The sequence below is a fragment of the Hemicordylus capensis genome, chromosome 5, assembly GCF_027244095.1.
Source record: "Hemicordylus capensis ecotype Gifberg chromosome 5, rHemCap1.1.pri, whole genome shotgun sequence".
Lineage (NCBI taxonomy): Eukaryota > Metazoa > Chordata > Lepidosauria > Squamata > Cordylidae > Hemicordylus > Hemicordylus capensis.
In genome coordinates, this window is record NC_069661.1 from 257,156,611 (window position 1) to 257,182,495 (window position 25,885).

Below are 25,885 nucleotides of genomic sequence, written 5' to 3' on the forward strand. Positions count from 1 at the left end.
AAACCTGTTGGATTTGGGGGGATTTTGTGTAACATCTTACATTCCCTTGAGATGTTTATCTAAATACACATACAGTATAGGGCAGGGCAGGGTGGTCTTCCAGTTTTAATACAAGCAGCTAACTTATAGGGACAGTGGCCGACATGCAGAGCGAGGATGCACCAGTGCCCCGAGAGAGCAGCCTAGCAGGCCTTCCCAACTGACTGCACCTGCATTTTCAATGCCCTCCCCTTCCACAAGAAATCCAGGGGAAATATGGTCCTGAAGGTTGTGCTACCTGAAAATATGTCTCTGAAGGTTATGCAGGTCGCATTCACAGGACTATGGTTTCCAAGTCCCGATAAGTAATAGTTCCCATTTATTCTGCATGGTACAGTGCCCAGAGAGAGCAGACAATCCATTCTCTCTGCAATGACAGAAATAGATCTAGTGGGCATAAGTTACAAGGTAGATTTCAGCTGAAAAGCAGAAACTTCTTAATGGGAAGTGGTTTGAAAATGGGACCAATGAGCTGTGGGGTGGCAGAGGTGATTCTATCTCCTTCACTGGAGATCCTCAAGCAGAGGCTGGCGATCCATCCACTGGGAATGACCAAGCTTTGGATGTCCTGAACCAAATAGGGGGTTGGATAACGCATCCTCCAACTCTGTTTCTTTGGTTGTTTCTATCAGCAAAAGCTCCAACCACTGGAAATTTGTAACTCCACTGGCAGGTAAGTTCCTGACAGCTAGGCAGGCATTCCTGCACTGGTTTTGAAGGGCTTCCCAAGCCCGGCAGCGCCTTTAAGCATGGGTGTTCGGAGGGGATTTTCTTGGGAGTCGGGAGGTTGACGTCTGTTCTCAGGGGGTCTTGCAATGTGTGCGTTTGTTGGAGACCTGCTCTTTGAGTGGGACTATTAAAGTTACGGCTGCAAAAGGCCCTGCAGCTTCTGATGGGGGCATGGTGCTTAGTTTTGGAGGTGCTCTGAATGGTTGCTGGGAAGGAACCCCTGTTGGGGTTCTGGTGAGGGTGGTGTGGAAATGGGTTGTTGCTCAGGGGAGACGAGGGTGCTACTTGGGGGTCCTGCAGCTAGGAGACCCTCATCGGAGGACATGCCCGCTTTCTGTGCCTGGTCCTTGCTGGTCTTAGAGCTGGGATCAGTGTGGAGCCTGACACCTCCCCAGACCAATCCTGAGCTGAAAGGCCAAGGCATGGACCCTCAACTCTACAGCTGCATATGAGATGCAAGATATGCATGTGGTTAAATTTTTTACCACTTATATGATGTGGCAGTTATGACGGGCACCTTTAATTTGCCTTAAACACACACATTTAATTTGCCTTTTAAATGCACACATTGCAAGACCTTTAATTTGCAATTCCTGTGCATTTTAGAGCATTAGTGAAAATTCATGCTGGCTAAGTGGAGCCTCCAAATTCATAGGCAGTATATTGTTATAAAACCAACAAATAGTTCATGTTCAAAGATGGTCTGCTACCGCCTTGTGTGCTCTTGCAAGGTCCCTGGCCAACTCACCCCCTCTGGGGCGTAGGGAGCTTTGCTGAGGCCGGAGGACAGATGTCATTAGCACATGGACGGAGTCCGAGGAAGAAGAAGAAGAAGAAGAGACGGAAGGTATGGCAGCAGAGGTGGGAGTGCAAGGTCCAGAACTTGCAGAGGAGAGCGGGACCAGCCCATGGGAGGCTGGAGAAGAGTTAGAGCCTGTTGCAGCAGCTGCTCCTATGGAAGAAGGACAGCTGGTCTCAGCAGTGGAGAGGTGTTGCTCAAAGAGACAGCAGGAGATAAAGGACCACATGCACAGAACAGCTAGACTAACAAGCAAGGCTGCTGAGTCAGAGATCCATGATCAACAGCACATGGTTTCAGCCTTTATTAGCCGGCTTTGCCACATCTGCTGTGCTGGTATCAACGTTGTTCTTCACTGAGATACTTGGCTGTGTTCTTGTTTGCTGTGCCTGTGTGTTGACCTTGGACCGTTGGGCTTCTGTTTGTGGATTACGGTTTGGACTCTGTTCGACGCAGTGGTGATATTATGACTTGGACTGGCTCTGGTCTGAAGAAACTGCTTACTGCCTGGCTTTGTTGTTTGACTTCTGCCCCTGTCTGTTTCACTCTCTGGTGGCTGATATTTATAGCTCCAGATTAGTGGGACAGGTTTACGACAACAGAGGCCTCCTGTGGCTGCCCCACCCCTTAGGTTTTATCATAATGTGTATGAAGCGTGTGCATGCCCAGGCCGTGCCCCTGCATCTCAAGGCAGGGAAAGGAGCTTCCTGTCAGTGATTCCACAGACCGCTGACCGGAGAAGGGAAGCTCTGCTGGGGCTGCTGGGCCCCATTCGTGGCACTGGCACCTCCCCTAGTGTCTGACATCATATGCAGCAGCGGGGCCAATACCCCGGAGAGGCTCTATCCAGACCCTCTCCCATCCCTCCCCAGTCAGCATTTCAGTGCCTCACACGCCCAGCTGGCAAGTGATTTGTGGGAGAAGGCAAGGGGGTGCCCTGGCCTAGGTGCCCTGCCCCCTTAAAAAGGTCTCTAGGGGGAGTCAGGAGATTAGTTCAATTTCTGTCCCAGGACAATGGTTGGGAAACGTAATGGAAGGCAGCACCTTTGAGAGCACCTTTGAGAGCCGTTTGCTGAAGAAATGTTTTATAAATAAATCAAATAGGAGTGACAGTTTCATGAGTCTATCTATCTATCTATCTATCTATCTATCTATCTATCTATCTATCTGTCTATCTATCTAAAAATACATTTCTCAAATCAGTACTGTAAGTTAAAACACTCTGTTTCATGTTTTGTAAATCCCACCCCCCATGAGTTAGGAACATAGGAAGCTGCCATATACCGAGTCAGACCATTAGTCCACTCACTCAGGGTTGTCTACACAGACTGGCAGCAGCATCTCCAAGGTTGCAAAGAGGAGTCTCCCTCAGCCTTATCTTGGAGATGCTGCCAGGGAGGGAACCTGGAACCTAGATGCTCTTCCCAGAGAGGACCCATCCCCTAAGGGGGATATCACCTAGAGACTTCGCAAACCGCCAAGAGACTTTGGTAGCGGTCAGTCTACAAATATTTATTTATTTTATTTTTACATTTATATTCTGCTTTTCGTCCAAGGAGCCCAGGGCGAGGTACATAGCTATGTTTCTCCTCACAACAACCCTGGTAGGTTAAATATGCTAAAATAATTAATAGATAAATATCTCGCGGTGCTCACAGTGTTGTATCCCATTCAAATGCAAACTAGGATGGACCCTGCTTAGTAAAGAGGAAAATTTATGTTTGCTTCCACGAGACCAGCTCTCCTCACTTCGGAAAGGAATACCTCTTGTGGGTATTTTGCAGGGAAAGTGTTTGTTCACTAGCAGCTGTGGGACAGCCGTGAGGGCTGGAGAACACAGCCTATCCTTGGAGGATGCCAAAGAACACTTCTGTGTGGCAGTGACTTCATAGAAAACATTTAGAGATGCTTCTTGCGCAGAACCTCCCATTCTGCCCGTGATTGTTCCCATTAGTGCCCACCAGGGAAGTCTGGGGTGGAGGCCCATCAGGCATGGGGAGGCATGTTATGGACAGTGTGTTTGTGTACCTGAGCGGCTGTCTCAAAGCAAATCTCCTTTGCTGGAATTATCATCCACACCTTCGACTGCAATTTGCAATATCCCATGGAGCAGCTTTTAAATGGGGCATTCCAGCATATATAATCCATCGGTTTTGCATGTAGCTGCTTTTAGACACATGACAGAAATGGACAAATATATCACAGGAGAGGAAGAAAGAGAAACCCAGGACTCATTGGGGTTTTTACAATGGTTTATTGCTGTCAGAGCCAAAGAAAGTTGAGTCCGTTGACACCATACACAGCAGTAGGACTCTGCATGAGAGTGGATGGGGAGACTTGAGGGTGGTTCACGAGATGATCACTAGTTCAGCTCACATGATGATTGCTAGGCTAGGAGAAGCCTCATGTCATCACTGGAGAGCTGCGTGAGCTCCCGATATTTGATCGTCTGCAAGGGGAAACAGGGGTGGGAGCTACTGCTGTGATTGTTTGGTGAGGAGCAGCTGAGTCAAAGGGCTCCCTCCTACCCAACAGATGTTCACGGCTGAAGAATGAAGTGGGAGGAAACGCCCTCCGCCCCAGCTGCTACTTACCACACGGTCGTGGAAGGAGCCTCCTCAGATCTTGTCCTCCCTTTGCAGACGATCCGTTATCAGGAGCACGCACAGCTCTTGGGGAAGGGTCAGAGGCTTTGCCCACCTTGTAATCACCCTGTGAACTGCCCTACTGTATATCAAAAGAAAAGAGCCCCCCAGTCACTCTGAGATGCTGAGCTTGTTGACCTGGAGGAACACCAGCTCTCAGGAGGCTGAGAACTTGCATAGGTAGGCGGAACTCCAATCACAGTCAACGTCATCCCATTCCAAATAACCTAGGAGGAAGCAAAGAAACCATGTCAGAAATCCCTGCCCCTCCAAGCCTTTCGCACAGAAGTTCCTGCCCTTCATTAAGAGACGTGCTGCTCCTGCCCATTCCTGGGGTGGCTCCGAGTGCTCTCCTCGGGATACTACCTTCCAGATGGATGGGTGGCACTGCTCTGTCTCCAGCCCCATGGAGGACAGAGGCCCTAGCAGGTGCTCCATCTGGGGTTGTCACACTTTGTTCAGTCCTCTTAGTTGAATGGAATGAGCCAGGAACAGGAACGTAAGAGCAGCCCTGCTGGATCAGGCCCAAGGAAGCCTATCAAGTCCAGCATCCTGTTCCACACAGTGGCCCACAAGAGGCCTGCAGGGCCTGAGACAAGTATTCCGCCTAAGGAGAAGGCATCTCTCGCTGTCATATTCCTGTCACATATTTGATGGTGCTCATTGCGATGAAACGCTCCTAATTGAACTCTCTCCATCTCCCATGCAAAGAATGCTCTTGGGGGAAATGCATGAAGGAGCTGCCAAGCTCCACTGACAAACAGTCTTTCCAGTCCTGGCCACAAGGTTGTGAGGGCTGTGTCCAGAAATTCCCCCTGATAAAAGTAGCATTCCTATCTATGGTCCAAACACACACTTATTCATAAGAAAGAGGCGTTTGCTTGATCTTGACTCTCTGCTGTGCATTCCCTAAGCTGTTCTGGTGGCATGCCCTCAACTGGGTGGAGTGTGAATGGCATCCTTTGTTTCCCAGTTAAGGGCTGAGGTGCCTCAGCCAAAAGGCCCCGGCCAAGGCTTTCATCTCTGCCTTTTCAAACAAGGCAGAGGGTCCCATGGCATTAGCAGCCCCTCTGAAAGCTGCAGACCATTTTCTGCATGCTCTGGCCATGCTGTGATCTCAGATCACAACAAGATTCCACACTGAATTGGACACCTAGTGCTGGGTCACGGTCTAAGAACATAAGGACAGCCCTGCTGGATCAGGCCCAAGGAGACCCATCCAGTCCAGCATCCTGTTTCACACAGTGGCCCACCAGATGCCTCTGGGAAGCAGCCCTCAGGCAAGAGGTATGTGCATGCCCTCCCTCCTGCTGTTGCTCCCCTGCAACTGGTATTCAGAGGCATCTTGCCTCTGAGGCTGGAGGTAACATATAACCATCAAGACATTTAGCCATTGATAGACCTGTCCTCCATGGATTTGCCAAGCCCATTTAAAGCATCCAAGCTAGTGGCCATCATCACATCCCCTGGCAGAGAATTCCACAAGTTAATTATGCGCTGTGTGAGAAAGTCCTTCCTTTTGTCAGTCCTAAATGTCTTGGCAATTTCATGGGATGACCCCTGGTTCTAGTGTTTTGTGAGAGGGACAGGACCTCGACTGCGCCAGTGAGGGGCTCTGTCTCTTTTTCTCAGCCTCCTTCATGGGGAAGAGGGGGATTTCTGGCTTGCGCAATCTTGGCACATACAGGGCTAGCAGAATGCCACTAGCTGTTGCAACAGGCAGCTAGGGGTGTGCACAAAACTGGTTGGCCTGGTTCAGTTCAAGTCCAAACTGGACCTGAAGAGGGCCGGTTTGGTTCTGCACCCCCTTGAACTCCCCCCAGTTTTTTGGGGGGGGGTGGTTCCACGATTTTCTTTTAAAATTTTTTACTCACCTCCCGCGGGGGGGGGGGGCTTCTCCGAGGCCATGGGGGTGGGGCCTCTGGAGGTTTCTCCTCCTCCCTCCGGCCTCCATTATGTGGCAAATCACCCCGTTTGGGCAGTCTTGGGTCTGTTCTGGGCCTCACCCCTGTGGCAGTGGCCGTTTTGGAGGCCAAATGGGCCTCTGCATGGCTGGGTAGGGGGAGAGGCTGCTATGGGGGTGAAGCCCAGAATGGCCTGAAGGCTTCCTGAATGGGGCAATGTGCCACATAATGGAGGCTGGCGGGGGGGGGGGGGGACGACGGTGGTGGTGGTTCAGTATTATACCAAACCATTAAACCAAATAGGTTTGATGTCGAACCTCTTTGACATCGAACCTGTTTGTACACCCCTACAGGCAGCCGCTGCAAGTGGGAAAGCACCCCAGTGTTGCTTAGGCACCTCCTCTCCTTCCACTTGCTGATCCCGGCCTTGCGATGCAGGCAGGCTGCACACGTGGGACACTCCACAACTCCCCTGCGGTGCTCCGAAGTGATGCTGCTGCTGCTACATTTGTGTGGCGAGGGGCCGGCCTTTCCCTCGCTGTGAGCCCCAGCCTGCTTCGGCACTGCCAGCTCAGCCCAAGCAGGGCCTGCCTGTGCCTGTGCCTCCCCCTCCCCCCCTCTACACAGGCCGCAGGCAGGAGAGCTTGGCCTAGGGGAGCTGTGGGGGCTGGGGTGCAGAACACCAGAGTCCCCTTTTGCTCTAAGGAGATTCTGCTCCAATGCAGGAATGCCTAGAGTAGGAAGCTCCAGCACCCCCCTCTTGGCAGCCCCACTTGTACCTGCCATGACAGGGGTGAAAACAGAAGAGGAGTCTGTGTGTGTGTGTGGGGGGTGGCCTCTAGAGTGGGCGCACTGAGTGTCGCTGCTCTTTTCACCCTCAGAACTGCCCGTGCCAGCAGCAGGGAGAAACGCTGCAGGGTGCAACTGGGAGGCTGCGGAGGAGACACTTCTGCCTCTCCTCTGCCCTCGCCTCCCTTCCTTGCCAGGACCTTTCCCCGGATCCACAGGAAATACATCTCAGATTTTACTTCTTAGTATTTTGGGAAAGACACATGTTGTGCTTTTGCATACTGTGGGAAATGTGGGTTTGGAGAACAGATGTGCTGTTTGTGTGACTGCACAACACCCACACCTGAGACTCACACATTTGGGGTTGGGGGGAGAACCTGAATAGGATAGGCACAGACACAGAGAACCAATTGGAAGCACACGGATGGCTATAGAATGAAACAACTAGCAAAAGGAATCTTGGAATATGAAATGAATTAAAAATTAAAAAGACCAAACATAAGAAGAAACAGACTAATACTAAAAGTCATCAGGAATACAATAATCAATACATCAAATAAATCAGAACCAATAAATCAAATCTGTGTATGTGTGTGTGGGGGGGGGCAAAGCACCTTTGCAGGAGAGCTGCTGGTAGCAAGCATGAATTGCCCCCTTTGCTAAGCAGGGCCCACCCTGCTTTCCATTTGAATGGGCAGCCATATGTGAGCACTATCCCCTGAGGGGATGGGGCTGCTCTGGGAAGAGCCCCTGCCTTCTTGCATGCAGAAGGTTCCAAGTTCCCTCCCTGGCATCATCCCCAAGACAGGGCTGAGAGAGATTCCTGCCTGCAACCTTGGAGAAGCTGCTGCCAGTCTGTGAAGGCAATACTGAGCTAGATAGACTCAGTAGAAGGCAGCTTCCTATGTTCCAGTGTGTTCCTCTAACGACAGGGTCACTCACAAGGGTGGGGTTTGGGCCTGAGATGCCTTGTGGGATACAAATCTATGTTCTGCCCCACAAGCCCTGTGATTGGAAGGTAAATGAACCAATTGCAGCATGCTATGAGCAGCTGCAATCCCAAGAGACTGAAGCAGAGATGTCAATCGTCTCCTCCCCACTCCGCACTTTTCATACTTGGCACATCATCAGTTCTGACAACAAGCAAGTTTTGTGACATCTTCAGTTCAGCAACAGAGAAAAGCACAAAAACAGCATGTGACCATTGGCTGGAGTTCCATACAGTACGATGCAGGAAGTATCGTATTGGGTTGTGCTCAATTTTGCAGTGAAAAGAATTCGAAAACAAGACCCCTGCTTGCTGACAGAGGCTGCATCAGATTGGATCGGAGCATTGTTCCGATGTGATGCACCGCCCTGCTCGTTGTTGCTAAACGACAGGATAAGTTACAGTACCTCTCGCCAATGTATTGTAAGCTGTTCCGAGATGTATGTATTTATTGAAAACATTTCTATCCCATCCCTCCAGTGCGATGCTGCTGGGGGTGGCTAGGTCTGCCACTAGATCCTGATGGGTCTTCTGCCTGTCTCCTTTCTGTCCCTCTTCTTACCTTTAAAGTCTATCAGGTGGACACAGAACTTTGACAGCGTAAACCAAGTCGGCTCCCCGTCAGTCCATGCTTTGTATTCGAAAGGGGACTTGTCTGTCCAGCTCCACCGTCTGAACTGCAGAAGTTAAAAAAAAGTGTGTGGGGGGAGGGACTCTGCTGAGGATGAAGTAGCTGCCACCCCCCAACACACTCGTTCCCTCAAGGCTGAGGGTCACAACCATGTAAATGTGGAAGGTGAGCCCTTACCAGGCATCCGAACATTCTGAGGTACCAGGACAATTCACAAGACTTTTGGAACTGGTCCTGAATGCTAAGCATGAGATTTCCTATCTCTATTTGCAAAAGAACTGTAAATAGTAGGGTCCTTAAACCAGAGCACTTGTGGGCAAGTGGGGGGTACTGGTAGACTCACAGTCAGATACATTGGCGTTCAAAAGATCTGAAGAGGGGGGAAATGAAGAGGGCCCCAAACACTCAAATGGCCCTCATGTTAGTCAATGGGATGGAATGTATGTGGGTTCAGAGTACAATTAACAGACAAGCAGGTGGATTGAGCAAACAGATCTCAGTTGCAAGGGGAGAAGAGAAGAGGGCTGGAACAAAAAGAGCAGGACATTTCTCATCTGGAAGGATACTCCTCAAGATATGCACAAGCCCTTCTGTTTCTGAAGGGGAAAGGTGACTAAAACGCTTTTGTTTTTCTCACCAGTCATTTCACAGCTTTGTGTTTCTGAGGGTGACGTAGTTTGAAAAGGAGCAGGGACTGAGCCCCAGTGCCCACCCCCCAAATAACACCCAGTAAACAGGGTGTGTGTGTGTGTGTGTGTGTGTGATGTATATGAAGTAAGCCCCAAATCGCAGCAGGGACTCTTGACTTTGAGGCTAGCGTTTGCTTTGCTCCCAGGCTCAGGTGACACCTGCCCAGCAGGGATCTACAGCAACGTCCACACTTGTGAAGCTCATTGCTCTGATTGACACTGAAGATGAAGATGATGAATCTGTCTATACAGGAGGGCCTCGGTATTTGCGGGGCTTCCGTTCTCAGCTAAGTGGCGGGGAGACTGGAACCGCAAATACTGAGGCATTGGGGCAAAGGGAAATCTGGAGGGGAGGTCCCTGGATGCTTGGAAAATGGCTGGAAACGGCCCTAAAAACAGCTTTAATGCTCCCTACCGTGCTCCGCGGGTCCCCCGCTTTCCAGCAATGCCCCCCTTAAAGTGCCGAGATCAGGTTTTTTGTAGTGAAAAAACTATCTTTTCAGACTTCTTTGTGAAAATAAGCCATAAAATGGCTCCCGATCTCCTTGGAACACAAAATGGCAGCCGGAAATGACCTCCACAGTCATTTCTGTCTGCCTCCGATCTGCAGATATGCAGATTTAACCATTTCCCCGCCAGGTTTTCCTCATTTGTATCGAGGTTGGAATAGCCTCCTAATGGCGCAGTGGGAAAATGACTTGACTAGCAAGCCAGGGGTTGCCGGTTCGAATCCCCGCTGGTCTGTTTCCCAGACTTTGGGAAACCCCTATACTGGGCAGCAGCGATATAGGAAGGTGCTGAAAGGCATCACCTCAGACTGCGCGGGAGATGGCAATGGTAAACCCCTCTTATATGCTACCAAAGACAACCACAGGGCTCTGTGGTTGCCAGAAGTCGACACCGACTCGACGGCACACTTTACCTTTACTGAGGTTGGTTGCCAATTACCCAGCCACAGATATGTGAAACCACGAGTGCCGGACCCCTGATTAATGCGGTCCTACTGTACCACTTTTCAACAACAGTGCTTTACATAGATATAAATAAATGAATTTGTATTTTATGTTAGGGCCAGAACATGTTGTGTGAGACTCTGTGAGCTGAGAGGGTATTGGATTCTTGAGACCTCAGACTCAGGAGAGTATGAAGAACTAAAAAAGCACAGGAGTGCAGCCCTGATCCTGCTCTGGACTAAATGCCCAGGTGAATACACTCCACCCGGGTTACATAGGAGCACAGGAAGCCCGTCTACTATTCATCCATCTAGCTCAGTCTTGCCCACACTGACTGGCAGCAGCTCTCCAAGATTTCAGGCAGGGGGTCTTTCCCAGCCCTACCTGGAGATCCTGGCTGGGGCTGGACCTGGGAGGGACCCACCTTCCGCATGCCAAGCAGATGCTCTTCCACCGAGTTAGGGCCCCATCCCCTAAGGGGACGACCTGAAGCAGAGAGTGCTCACAGGATGTCACCCATCCAAATGCACACCAAGATGAATGCTGCTTAGCAAAGGGGACCATTCCTGCTCACTGCAGCAAGACCGATGCTCTGCCTCTTTGTGATGGGCGAGATCCAGACGAATTAGTCATTGTTTTGAGCCAAGTGAGACATGACTGGCTTGGTTTCCATTGCATTTCAGGGATTCCACCTGGGGCCTTCTGCAAGCAAAGGGCATGCTCTGCTACTGAACTATGCCTGGTCGGGTACATGGGTCTCCCATCCAGGCACTGACCAAGACCTACGTAGCTTTAGCAAGGTGGCTGTATTGTGTGCCCTTAGACCGTGCTCTGGGACTGTTGGGGGCGATGTGGGGAGAGGGGAGGCCACCAGTGCATTGAACACGGGCCCCCTCTCCCCTCTCCATTCCCCCAGAGGGAAGGGGAGAGGAAAGCACAAGCTGTTGCTCAGCTGGGGGGCTCCCTCTCCCTCAGAGGCTCAGGGACAATTCCCCCCCCCCACCGCCCCCATTCAATTACAGCGATGCCCCTGCTGTTAGGAAGGAGAAGGAGAAGGAGAAGGAGAAGGAGAAGGAGAAGGAGAAGGAGAAGGAGAAGGAGAAGAAGAAGAAGAAGAAGAAGAAGAAGAAGAAGAAGAAGAAGAAGAAGAAGAAGAAGAAGAAGAAGAAGAAGAAGAAATAATTGGATAGTCACCATCCAGGGGTCTTTCAACCCAATCCAGACAGGTCCAATGTTTTTATGGAAGCTGGTAATGTAGCTGGCCACCACGTCCGTTTCTGCCCAGTTGAGGACGGAGGCAAGATGGCCATTGTGGCCATAGCTCTGGCATTCCTCCTGAGGGAAGCAAAGAGGAAGGGCTGTTTCCACAAGAAGCAGAGGAGGGAGCAGGATACGGCCAGGAGTCGGCTTCCATCCCCTGCTGTGGTGCTGCTGAGTCTCTTGCTGGCTACATTTATGGCTGCGGAGCCACAAAGCCAATGCCCGGCCCTTGGAGGGACTCTGGCTCCAATGTTTTCCCAGAACCGATGACTTGATCACTACACAACACTGCAATGGAGCCAGGGCGGATGGGCAGGGGGAGGGGTTCACTCCATTTTCCTGAGCCTTTATTGCGACTGACTATTCCCACAATCACTGGGAAGCAGACAAAGGGAGCTTAGCCCGCTTGCCAGTGATCGTGGGAACCACAGGGCCTCTAGGCGAGCCCGGTGCTCCCAAGGCGGCTAGCCCGCCTAGTGCCCCCTCCCCTCAAATGAGGTAAATGGAGCAAGCACTCAGTTAACCTCATTTCTTTGCTCGTGTGACACATGAGTAGACCCCTGACCGGGAGGCTGCAGCCAGCCTCACAGGCTTGGGGGGTCTCTCCAGGACTTGCGCGGGGCATCCTGGGACTTCCGGAGTCCCCACGGCTCCCGATCCCCGCAGCCCCCTCCGGCTCGGTGACAGAGCCGGCAGTCGTGTGGGTGGCCGATCCGACTGCTTCAGGGCTGCTCTTTGCAGGAAGGGAGGGCTAAGCCCTCCCTCCCTACAGACCCGACAGGAACTCTTCTCATGGATCACGAGAAGAGCTCCACTGTGTCCAATTGAAGCCAACAGAGGGCCAACACGGAAAGGTCCAGAGTTCCAGCTGCTTCTGGCCTAGTTAATGTTATTCCCCAACTACCAAACGGGGGCGGGGAGCTTTGCACATCTCTTTTGAAAGGGCGAATGTGCACTTGCAAGGATAGCATTTGGATAAGCACCCATTGTTATGGCCAACATGCTTGGCCCGGTGATGCATGCCCCAAAGGCAAGACCCAGGCCAGTCTGACCCTGCCAGCATGGCTAGAGTGCTGGACGGACCGGGGAGACCTTAGTTCAAATCCCCATTCAGCCATGAGACTTGCTGGGTGACTCTGGGCCAGTCACTTCTCTCTCAACCTAGCCTACTTCACAGGGTTGTTGTGAGGAGAAACTGAAGTATGTAGTACACCGCTCTCGGCTTCTTGGAGGAAGAGCGGGATATAAATGTAAATAATAATAATAAATAATAATATTGAGAGAGAGTAATCAGTGCTGGACTATGAGTGAATTGTACTAAGTAGGAGAAACTGATTGAAACCTGTTTGTTTCATGCTCAAGGCTTCGGACCTTGATAGAAGTGGAAAAGAATGAGTTTGAATGACTGCTGGCCTTGTTATGTTCATGCATTTCTTCCTTGCCAAATGCAATCACTATATTTGCTTCCGACGACAATAAGAAAGCTGACCACAAAACTGTCACCCTTGAGGAGACAGGAATATTTTAGTACACTGAGAGAGAAACAGTTCCGCCTGCAGTCCGATGGAAGACCAAAGGTTATGAGGAGCCTAAGGTCCTCCCCAGTAGACTGGCTACTCCGCTGGCGGCAAGCCGTAATGGGGACATGAGTGTGGTTTAGTCTGCTTTGCTGGGGTGAGCCCTCGCAAGATCATTCTTGGTCAGACCCCAGGATCCTTTGCCATAAGCACATAATCCTGAGATCTTTTGTAAGGTAGGATTCAAAGCTGCATTAGGAGAAGGTGGTGCAGAGGCAGCTGATTATTTAATTTATTTTAATTACTAAAATGGGAGGTGCCAGGCTTCTGCCTCTCCGCAAGTTACACCTTCTAAATGAGAAATGAATCCCCTAGTACCCCACAAGTGGGCAAGTGTATGTGGTCACCATGTAGGGTTATGATGTTACAACAGGAATACAACATGTATTCCTCTATGGAATACATTTAGCATGTATTCCATAGAGGTAAAAAGCATCCTTGTGCTTTGGGTTTGAGAATGAGATACAGAATTACTTCTTACCTCTGCATCGTTCCAGGATAACCTTTCATAAAAGAGTCCATAGCAGTTACTTTGGTAAGCTATCCAGCCTCCAGGACAAGTCGCGGCACCTGTGTCTGTCCGAGGAGAGGAAAGGCATGGTCAGGAATGAAGCACGGAGTGGCACATTGAGAAAGGCCCGTCTGGATGCAGATATTTATATGAGCAAAGGATGGAGGAAGTGGAGAATTGGGTAGGGAAGGGCTGCAGGGGAAATCCTCCTGCATTCCCCCATATATAGGCAGAATGTCACATCTCCAAAGCTCTGTTCAGAGAATGAAGAGGGATGTTGTTCTCATGGGCAGCATTTCAGATGCACTGAGAAGGTGTTTCTCTGAAGAGGCAAACATGGTAAGCCTGTTGTCAGTTGCTAGCGTGATCAGAATGTGGGAGCACCCCAGCTTTCTGATCCCGGAAAATCATGCTTACAGCCGGAAAATCATGCTTACTGTAAGCATGATGATCCCGGCCATCATGCTTACAGTGTTTGCCCCTGGACGCCGTCAATGTGGAGAGTGCAAGGTGGGTGATGCTTCTCAGCAAGTCAGCACTGAGGCGAGACTTCCAGGTGCACTGCCAGGAGACTGTGCACTTGTCAAGAACCCCCTCCCCCCTTTTTTGACTGTCTAAAGTAGGGGTGTGCATGGAAACAGTTTGGCTGGTTCGGTTCAAATCCAACTTCAGACTGGAGGCAAATGGTCTCCATGTGTGCAGAGGCCTGCACCAGGCCACACTGGTGCATTTGGGAGGTCAGGTGGAGGCTTGGAGGAACATAGGAAGCTGCCATATACTGAGTCAGACCCTTGGTCCATCTAGCTCAGTATTGTCTACACAGACTGGCAGCAACTTCTCCAAGGTTGCAGGCAGGAGTCTCTCTCATCCCTGTCTTGGAGATGCTGCCAGGGAGGGAACTTGGAACCTAGATGCTCTTCCCAGAGTGGCTCCATCCCCTGAGGGAAATAGCTAATAGTGCTCACATGTGGTCTCCCTTTCATATGCACCTAGGGAGGACCCTGCTTAGCTAGGGGAACAAGTCATGCTTGCTACCACAAGACCAGCTCTCCTCTCCAAGCCCCTGCCCACCGCCATCAATATCTCCACCACCTCTGCTGCGGCTACTGCTAAAGTACTCTTTCTCTCCCTCGCCCGCCACCCAGCAGCCTTTAGGATAGGGACTAGGTAATGTCCCTGATGCCAATCCTCACCAGATTCCCTTTTACAAGTATGCATGAACCAAACCATGAACCATTTCTTAGAACCGGGACCAGTCTGGTTTGCACTCGGACCAGCACCCCTCTTTGGTGGACTGGTCTGGTTCAAACTCAGACCGTTTGAATCAGGCCAGTTCAATTTGAGCTGTGGATCGGATCGAGCCTGCTCGCACACCCCTGGTCTAAAGAGGGCTCAGATCAGGCTGATTTCAAGGAGAAGCAGTCAGAACTGTGAGGAGGAAAGAAAGAGCAGGAGTTCAAGCTGATCTGTGCCATAAGGCAAGGGAGTCTCAAACTTGGGGTCACCAGACGTTGTTGCACTACAATCCCCATCAGGCCCAGCTCCAATGGGCAGCCCTGTTTGCGTAGACCCGGAGCTGTGGGAGAAAGCTCTGTTGGCCTCTGCACAAAGTGAGTTGGAGGTCTTGTAGCACTCCCTTGAAATGGGGAGCAAAGCCAGTCTTCTTGCAGGCCTCTGCTCTGTTAATAGCCCAGCCAGGGACTTGCCTTGCAGAAAGAAGCTGACAGCCAACAGGAGAAGAAGCGGGGGACGGAAATGGGAGATGGGCCACATTTGCTCCTGGGGAGAGAGAAGAAAATGCATTTGCTCCTGGGGAGAGAGAAGGAAAAGTGGCTCAGAGGCCCCCTTGGAACCAGTTTCTTGTTGCACTTCCAAATGTATTGCTGAAACTCTGCTTGGGTTTAAAACAGAGAATGCCAAAGGTACGGCCAGAGGGGTTCTCCCACACATTTATTTATTTATTTATTTATTTATTTATTTATTTATTTATTTATTTGAAACATTTGATATACCACCCACTCCGAAGACTCTGGGCGCTGTACAAAAACATGCAAAACAAGACAGCATTAAAATTACATTCTAAATAAAACTAAAGTAACGAACAGAAAAGAAAAAAGCAAATAGGTAAACTACAGGGTAGAAGCCTGGTGAAAAAGAAAAGTCTTCAATAAATGTCCTCCCAAGAATTCCATTGTAACTTAACACCAGCATTTGGGGAGTGCTGTAATTCTTATGATCGTGGTGTGTTTACTCATGCTTGATATAACACTGGAAAAGCGACAAAGGGTGAAAGCTCCAGTTTCTTACACTTTGAAATAGGGATGTGCACAAAACAGATTTTGTGTTCTGAGTTCGGAACAAAACGCAAAAGCCCTAGAAACCCCATTTCGAGTCAGAAAGTTCTGAGAGCCATTTTGGATTCCAGATAATGCCTCTGCATATGCACAGCAGCCATTTGTGTGGTGGTGCTGACCATGCAGGTGGCTTCCGTGCACGCACAGAGGCCAGAAGAGCGCCATTTTGGAATCCAAAATGGCACTCAGAACTCAGAATGTTCCAACTCAGAGCAGGGTCATTCCAGTCCAAACTTGGAACAGGCCCTTCATTTGAAGGGCATTCTGTTCCAAGCTCGAAACACACGAAATGGCCCATTTTGAGTTGGAATGTTCTGACCGCAGAATGTTCTGCACATTCCTACTTTGAAAATTCCTCCTGAATTTGGCCAAGGGATCCAAACAGAAATGTTCTGAAATTAATTCCCCAAGTATTTTCCAAGCAAAAACTTCCCCAAAGATGCCTGCACCAGTAGAAGGAACAGGACATGAATTGTCCGCTTTGCTAAGCAGGGTTCACCTTGGCTTCCATTTGAATGGGAGACTACATGTGAGCAATGTAAGATATTCCCCTTAGGGTGTGGGGTTGCTCTGGGAAGAGCATCTGCATGCTTGCATGCAGAAGGTTCCATGTTCCCTCCCTGGCACTTCCCGATAGGGCTGAGAGAGATTCCTGCCTGAAAGCTTGGAGAACCTACTGCCAGTCTGTGTAGACAATACTGAGCTAGATCGACCAATGGTCTGACTCTGTATATGGCAGCTTCCTATGTTCCTCCTCTCAAATGGCCATAAGGATGCATTGAATTTCCAAATGGCCAATGGCCATTTGGAAATTCCATGCATTCCTATAGCCCTTTGGAAGGAACCAGGGCTTTTCAGAGGGCATTCTCTGTCATTCATATCAGTACGTTTTTAAAATAACTGCTTCCCTCATAAACACAAAGTAATCTTAGGTAGACGTGACTGGAATTTCATTCAGAACAAACTCCATTTTTTCCTTCTCCGTTCCCTCCCTTGTCTTTCTGACTCCACCCTGCTGTCGCCACCCCCCCCCCACAGTCTCTACAGGATCCCCACTGGGACAAACATCCAAACAACACAACACAAAAGATTACTAGACAGAATACAACGCATTCCCCAGAGCATCTGCTTTGCATGCAGAAGGTTCCCAGTTCCCTCCTTGGCAGCATCTCCAGACGGGGCTGGGAGTGACTCCTGCTTGCAGCCTCTGAGAAGCTGCTGCCAGTCTGTGCAGACAATACTGAACCAGATGGATCAAAGGTCTGATTCGGTAGAAGGCTGCTTTCTATGGTCCTATGTAAGCATCTGGGAGCACTTTACTCTGAGGCCCTGTCTGCGTTTTGGGATTGGTACCTTTCTCTGGGAAGTTCAAAAGCTGTACAGATTTCCAGGCAGGGCTCCAGGTGTACAAATCCTTGGATAGTTCTAACGGCAGCATGCAGGCACCTTTTTTAAATGTGCTCCCCGTCCTTCCTCTGCTGTCCTGATTAAGTGTCCTGCATATGTCCATCACCAGAGATGAAAGAACAACAGGTCACATAGGAAGCTGCCTTACTGAATCAGTCCAGGATGGTCTACATTGACTGGCAGCGACTTTCCAGGGTTTCAGGCAGTGATTCTTCTGAGCCTTACCTGGAGATGTCAGGAACTGAACCTGGGACTTTCTGCATGCAAAGCAGATGCTCTTCCACTGAGCTACGGTCCTTCCCCACAGTTTATTGATTTTATTGATTTTATATTTATATCCCACTCTTCCTCCAAGGAGCCCAGAGTGGTGTACATGGTTATGTTTCTCCTCACAACAACCTTGTGAGGCAGGTTAGGCTGAGAGAGAAGTGACTGGCCCAGAGTCGCCCAGTGAGTTTCATGGCTGAATGGGGATTTGAACCCGGGTCTCCCCGGTCTTATTCCTACCACTACGCTGCACTGGCTCCCAAAGTCTTAGACCAACACTCTAACCACTACACCACCTTGTTTCACAAAAGTGTGCCCCTCCTCCACTCCAAAGGCTTGTCTGGGAGTTGAACCCAGGACCTTTTGTCCCCACTAGAGGGAGAATGATACCCCTAAACCAACAAGCCAGCTCAAGATTTTAACCGACAGGGAAAAGCCAGATACTCTGGGGGAACTAACACCTTTTGCGGATTTTAAGTGTGCTGGGTTAATACTGAAATTAATTTGAGGAATAAATTCTCAAAGAACACCCCCCCCTTCAGATTTGCCTAGAGTTCCCCCTCTTAGCCAAATTTTATGTGGCCATTTCCCTTAAAAACAGCATTATGGGAATTACTGACCTCTAAGCACCTAATGGCGCAGCAGGGAAATGACTTGGCTAGCAAGCCAGAGGTTGCCGGTTCGAATCCCTGCTAGTCTGTTTCCCAGACTATGGGAAACTCTTATATCGGGCAGCAGCAATATAGGAAGATGCTGAAAGGCATCATCTCCTACTGTGCAGGAGGAGGCCATGGCAAACCCCTCTTGTATTCTACCAAAGACAACCACAGGGCTCTGTGGCCACTGGGAGCCGACACCAACTCGATGGCACACTTTACTTTACCTTTAAGCAGCTATCAAATGGCTGACAGGGGGAGTTCAGAAGAAACCAAGCAGTGAAGATTACCTACCTCTCAATCCGTCCTTCTCTCTCTGTCGCTCTGTGTGTCTAGCCGGAAGAGTTGGAAATGCTGGCTCCTCCTGTGAAAAAAGCCAGTCACCCTGGGGCACTTCTTGTTCAACAGGTGGAGAGCGGAGCATGTGTGAGAAAACACTGTACAGCAACTGCTTGATTGAAAAGCAAATGCAGAACCTTTTGTCTCTAGGGTGGCTTAGCAAGCAAGGATCCAGCCATCAGGAAGCACAAGCAAGCCATGGCTCACTGGGAGGCAATAGGGGAAACCACCCCCCTCACACACACACACCCTGCCCCGATGAGCCTGATCAGTGAACCAGCTTCCTGTGAAGACAGGCTATCGGGAATATCCCAAGCAGATGTTTGTACTGCTTGATATGGAAACCAGCAACTAGGAATCAGATTCCACACCCTTCATCAGCAGCTTAGCAAGTTCTTCATATTTAACCAGACAAATTCCCGCACACAATTCCACTCAGTTGCTTCTTCCCCGAAGAAGGCAGGGCAAAGTGTGCTCTCCCTCTTTCTCCTGACACCAGCATAGTTAATATGAGGGCTGTTCACACAACTGAAGTGGTAATTCTCTTTATTGAGTAGGGGGAGAGCAACTGGCCCTATCCATCTCCAGCACAGCATCCTTCCAGGTGCTGTTGCTGGTGTCTATCTTAAGTTTCTTTTTTAGTTGGGAAGTCCTTTGGGACAGGGAGCCATTTTATTTATTTATGTCTATGTATCTATCCCACAGTCCAGACAGAACATGGTAAAACAGACTGGTTCCAGATCGGCAAAGGAGTAAGACAAGGCAGTCTACTTTCTCCTTTTTTATTCAACTGATATGCTGAACATATACTGAGAGAAACTGGATTGGAAGAAGATGAGCGTGGTTTTAAAGTTGGAGGAAGAAACCTCAATAACCTGCTCTATGCTGATGACACTCCTCTGATAGCTGAGAATGTGGATGATCTGCAACCTCTAGTAATGAAAGTCAAGGAGCACAGTGAAAAAATGGGACTATGAGTAAATGTGAAGAAGACTAAACTAATGACGATGGGTACAGCAACCAGCCTCTGAACTGACAATGACGACATTGAAGTGGTGTATAGCTTCTGCCTTTTAGGATTGGCCGTCAACAGTAAAGGATCCATCAGTCAAGAAATATGCCACAGACTAACACTTGGTAGGGTCGCAATGAAGGCCATGGAAAGGATATTTGGATGCCATGATGTGTCTACACCTACAGAGATTAGAATTGTTTGGACAATGGTCTTCCCTGTAACACTCTATGGATGCAAAATCTGAACTTTGAAGAAGCAAGATAGAAAAAGCATTGACCCTTTTGAACTCTGGTGCTGGAGAAGACTTTTGAAGATATCATGGACAGCCAGGAAAACAAACAAATGGACCAGAGAACAAATAAATCTAGAATTTCCACTTGAGGCACAAATGACCAGGCTCAAACTATCATACTTTGGGCACATTATGTGAAAACCCAGCTCCCTTGAGAAGCCCATAATGCTGGGGGAAGTTGAAGGAAAGAGAAGAAGAGGACAACCAGCAACAAGGTGGATGGACTCGATCACGACAGCAATGAATGCACGACTGAGAGACCTTAAAGGCCAAGCAGAAGACAGATCCTCCTGGAGAGAATCTATCTATGTGGTCACTAAGAGTCAACAACTTGACAGTACGCCATCCATCCATCCATCCATCCATCCATCCATCCATCCATCCATCCAATTCTTCTTTGAACTTTTGTTGAAAAGTGATATATAAATATTTGTTGTATTCATATTCGATTGAGAACTGGGTAAAACAAGCACCCTCCTCAGCTTCAGGAGCTGTGGACACTGCCCGTTTTCAGCTGTGTGTGAGCAAACAACTAAGGAGGAGTGCGGGGGGAGTGATGGAGTTGGGATGGCCGGCTTTTCCTCCTGCCTTGTTAAAATGCTGGGCATGAGAGCTGGGAAGGAAGGCATTGCCTTCCAGCTCCTCTTTCACAGAATATCACTCTTCCCCTTCTCTTCCCTTGATTTTTGTTAGCACAAGATCGAAAACTGGTAGCGCACACACAGCTCCCAGAGTTGGGTAGGATGCTTGTCCTACTTAGTTTTCAATTGGGTGGACTACCTTATTCGTTTAGTTGAACATACTTGGCTGTCCCATCTGTTTTTCCTTCTAGGACCTGACCTCTAGGTCTTTCATCAACTTTGTAACTCTCCCCGAAATCATTTCCAGATTGGAATTCTCCTTGGATGATGGTGCCTAGAACCAGATGCAGGATTCTATGCTGCACTTTATCAAGGCTGAGTAGAGAGTGAATGGCCAACATCCAGTGCAGCAGAGCACAGGCAGGGCCCCTCCACCCACACTGCTGTAGTGAGCTTGCAGCACAGCGCCAGAAGGCTTGCACTGTCGCACAAGAGAGCAAGTACTTCAGGCAGCACACCTGCAGTTTGGAAGCACTTCTTAGGCTGGAAATATGCTGCCTTACCATCAGCAATGTGTTTATGGTCTCAGTTGGGCTTCCATAGCACAGATGTGCTGCTTCAAGAGCTTGCTGTCTTGTGCCAAAGGGCAAGGCAGCCAGTGCTACACTACAAGCCCATGGCAGCATGGCTGGATTGGCCCTGCCTGCACTCTGCTGTGCAGGATGTCAGCCGATAGGATGCAGTTCATCCGGCGATTTTTCACTCATCAAAGGCTTGAGAGTGTTCTTTCCCTCGTCCTCAGACTTGGGGGAAGGAGACCTGGGGCTTTTTAGTTTAGAAAAAAGATGACTGCGGGGAGACATGAGAGAGGTTGATAAAATCATGCATGGTGTGGAGAAAGTGGAGAGAGAGAAATTCCTTTCCCTCTCCCATAACACTAGAACCAGGGGTCATCCCATGAAACTGATTGCCAGGAAACTGAGGACCAACAAATGGAAGTACTTTTTCACACAACACATAATCAACTTGTGGAATTCTCTGCCATGAGATGCAGTGACAGCCAAAAACTTCAATGGCTTGAAGAGGGGTTTGGATAACTTCATGGAGGAGAGGTCTATTGATGGATACTAGTTGGAGGGCTGTAGGCCACTTCCAGCCGCAAAGGCAGGATGCCTCTGAGTACCAGTTGCAGGGGAGTAAGAGCAGGAAAGAGGGCATGTCCTCAACTCCTGCCTGTAGGCAGGAGTGGGCCACTGTGCAAAACAGGATGCTGGACTAGATGGGCCTCCTTGGGCCTGATCCAGCAGGGCTGTTCTTATGTTCTTATGAAACCATTCTAATGGGCAGGGGGAGAAACATGCTTAGGTTATGTGCTTCCAATTAAAACCAACCCCAGCCTCCTCTTCGTTCTCCTTGATCTTCCTACTCTGCTTGCTAGAGACAGTGGCGAGATCACTGTCATAGCCAGGGGGATGGGGGCCCATGTTTGTCCTCATCTCTGCAGCCCTTCTGGGTGCACACAGTTCACACACCAGTGATACCCCTTGCGTGTGATGTCACACACAAGGGGGCTTGACTACAGCCTTGGAAGGACCGCATGACCGCGTATCCCCCCTCAGAGGCAGGATGGGAGGAGAAGTGGGCAGGCAATTGGTTACTTCAGTGCTGGTCAGCCCCTCCCCCCCACCTAGATTCAGTTCTGTAGACCACATTTTGAGAACCATGGATCTATATATTTTTAAATCAAGTAAATGTTTTCATGCATGTTTCTTGGGTTAGTTCCTCCACCAAGTTAATGGCCTGTTTTTATTTTAAGAGGTTTAAAAACTTACTTATGGCCTCTGGAGCATGGAGAAATTTCCTTAAGAAATAAAATGCTTGAACAATGAGAACAAGATGGGGAGATAAATGGTAGCATTTTCGGGAATCTGATTGCAATAAACAGGACAGTCTCAAGAGTCATCAGCTTGACCCTGGGGCAAAAACATACAAAGTAGTGTGAGGCTATGTGCCATTCACAAGATTCAGAAAATAATATGGACATTTTATGGAATACAGGTAGCGCAGCAAGGAAATAGAGAGCTGGTCTGGTGGTAGCAAGCATGACTTGTCCCCTTAGCTAAGCAGGATCCACCCTGGTTGCATATGAATGGGAGACTAGAAGTGTTAGCACTGTTAGGGGATGGAGCCACTCTGGGAAGAGCAGAAGGTTCCCAGTTCCCTCCCTGGCAGCATCTCCAAGATAGGGCTGAGAGAGATTCCTGCCTGCAAGCTTGGAGAAGTCACTGCCAGCCTGCTAAGACAATACTGAGCTAGATAGACCAATGGTCTGACTCAGTATATGGCAGCTTCCTATGTTCCTATGAAATGCTTGACAAACAAGCAGAAGGTTGCCAGTTCAAATCCCCATTGCTACTATACCAGGCAGCAGCGATGTAGGAAGATACTGAAAGACATCATCTCAAAGAGGAGGCAATGGTAAACCCCTCCTGTATTCTACCAAAGAAAACCACAGGGCTCTGTGGATGCCAGGAGTCGAAATCGACTTGATGGCACACTTTACCTTTACAGGTTATTATGAGTTCACTTGGAATCCTCTCTTCAATTCTGAATTGAAGAAAGATGCTGAAAGGATGGAAAGTGGGCAAACAGCTATAAAAATAGAAGGGAGAAGGGGGAAAGTGAATCCTTTGCATCCTTTATTGTCTCCTTGCATTTCTTTTGCCAGAACTTATGTCCCTTTCTGTTTTCTTCCTTTGGACAGGACTTCCATTTTCTGAAGGATTTCTTCTTCTCTTTTATAGCTGTTCCCAGACAATCTGTGTTTGGGGGTAGCACAGAAAAGCACCTCTCTATGTGCATGGGATAACAGTCTCCATTTTGGATGCTTCAGTTCATGGGACCATGAACTTTTCCCCTGCCTATATATAGCAAGACTTATAGCTGGTTGCTCAGCATGAGCAAAGCATGAGGCAATGTGCCCCCAAGGTCAGAATAGCAAAGACTGGATGGAATAACTCCACTCCTCTCTCCCTTTCAAAATAGAAGATATTGAGTCAAGCAAGCAGACCTTAATTCAAAAGATATAGCAATCAAGGAAGTTATCCTCCATTCCACAAGAGATAACAGCAAAGTACTCCTTGAGAGTCACACAGATAAGCGGTGCATTTCCTAACCAACCTTTGAATTAACAATCTAGCTGGCAAGGACTCAGGGAGGTGAGTGCATCAAAATTGGAAGTAACTAATCTATCCACCTAAAGGCATCCTCCTGTTGGATAAGCAGCTCAGGAATTCTTTATTCAGACACATCCAGGAGTATTTACATAGCTTCCTCTTGTCTTTGTCAGGCAAGATCCTCAACAGATTACGCTCAATTAGCAATACACTCTTTTGTCTTTCATGGAATCTTCAGGGTGTAGAATGGCTTGTAAACTGCCCCAGGGCATGTTTCAAGCTATAAGTACATCTAGCCAAAGCACATGGGCTTGGGATCTGTTTGGATCACTATCCTATGGACTCTCATACCGGTGGGTTGTAGCCCTTTGCTCCTCACTGTGCTTTCCCCACCTTTCTGCCCATTTTCCCCATGAGGAGACCTACAAGTGCCATGAACGCACCACCGGACCAAGGACAGGTAAACTAGACCTCTCTGAGTCTCCTTGCCCCCTTGTTTTCCTTTCTTCCCACCCTCAAGCAGTTTCCAGGGCAAGCCTTAAGCCAGGTTTCCGTCAAGCACCTTAGCCATTATTTATTATTTTCATTTATTTATTCAATTTATATACCACCCTTCCCAAATGGCTCAGGGCGGTTTACAACAGGATGAAAACAAAACCAGTTAACAATTAAAATCAGAACTATAAAAACAGAATAAAACCAATTTAAACATTCAAACAGCTAAAAACCCTGGGAAACCAGGGAAACCATTTAAAACAATTTTAAACAGTTTACAGTAGTTTAAAAACCCTGGAAGGCCAGGTCAAACAGAGAGGTTTTAAGGGCTCTCCTGAAAGATAGTAATGAACGCAAATTACGGATTTCTGCTGGGAGTGCATTCCACAGCCCAGAAGCAGCTACAGAGAAGGCCCGCCTCTGAGTCGCCACCAGACGAACCGGTGGTAACTGGAGATGGACCTCCTCAGATGACCTTAACATGCAGTGGGGATCATGCAGAAGAAGGCGCTCTCTAAGATATACAATTAGGACTCTAAGCTAAACTAAATATGATAGATAAATAAATAAATAAATAAATAAATAAATAAATAAATAAACTCTCTCCAGAATATAAGCTAAGATTTATTGCCTTGCCTAACTGTACCCCCATTTATCCTTAATAAAACTGTTGCATTGCATCTTTGCCTCCTCATCATTTCCAAAACACAAAACCTGTTCAAATTGATACTGGAGCCACACTGCTCCCTCTAGCCATGCTAATTCCCCATGCTAAGCCAAAGCATAGCTGGAGTGTCCAGCCAGCACTCCTGGGCATTTCTAGTAACACTAGCAATTTTCAGCCCGTTAGATTAACGGGCGCTAGTAGACCACCCCCACCCCCCCGAGTCCGGCCGCCAGCGGGCCCAGTCCTTCCCAGTCCGCCCCGCCACCTTCGGCCTCCTCTTTCTGGCTTCCCCCGCCAGTCGGGGCCAGTCGGCCCGCCGCGGCCGCCGCGGCCATACCCGCACTTTTGCCGTGGCAGCGGCCGCCGCCATTGGGGTCAGTCGCCCACTGCGGCCACCGCCGCCTCACCCGCATTCTCACTGTGGCGGCCGCGGCGGCCACCGCCACCTCTGGCTGAGGCCACGGCTCTGCCGCCGCCTCACCAGCACTCTTCTCCCGTTGGCGGCGGCCGCTTCTCCTAGGCGGCCGCTTCTCCTGCTCCAACATGGCCGCCCATGTCTGGGCGGCCGTATCTTTTTGGGCCGATCTGGGCATGCGCGGAGCGCATGCCCAGAACGGCCCAAAAAGACACGGGCAGCACGGCCGCACACTGAAGGCTTTTATGGTATAGGATAGCTTCCCTGCCTCTGTTAGCCACACTGGCGTCCTCCTGTACCTGGTGGTACCTTTCCTCCTTCTTGGTATACATTCCAACTAAGCTTATATGATTGTGGTTTTGAATAAGTTCCATGCTTTGCCCCCAACCCCTCAAACTACAGCAGAGGACAGGAGAAAAACATCTGTTCATCCTCCTTGCTCCTAGCCATGAAGGAGAAAGCCATTGCCTTTGGTGCCTTGACTTTTTAAAAGGTCATCACTGCAGCCTCTGAAAAAACTACAAAGCCCAGGAGCGCCCATGCCATTCCTCAGACTCCATGGGAAAGCGGAAAAAGTCTTTTTATAATCCAAGCTGCAGGAGGTGGCTGTTAGCTACCTTGTGGTGGGGAACGGGGCAGAATAGGGGCTTTCCTCCTGGCCTCTGCTGGTCTTGGGGGATGTGAAACTCTGTTGCCAGATTTGGCTT

General features: G+C 49.3%; 1 protein-coding gene across 1 annotated transcript; it reads right to left on the reverse strand.

Moving 5' to 3' along the window:
* Positions 1-3,953: 3,953 nt before the first annotated feature.
* On the reverse strand, positions 3,954-25,176 carry LOC128327465 (regenerating islet-derived protein 4-like). Its single transcript, XM_053256261.1, has 4 exons — positions 25,101-25,176; positions 13,485-13,579; positions 11,361-11,501; positions 3,954-4,016 (listed from the first exon to the last, which is right to left on the reverse strand). The coding sequence occupies exons 1-4, from the start codon at positions 25,174-25,176 to the stop codon at positions 3,954-3,956; spliced, it is 375 nt and encodes a 124-aa protein (XP_053112236.1).
* Between the last annotated feature and the right edge of the window lie 709 nt (positions 25,177-25,885).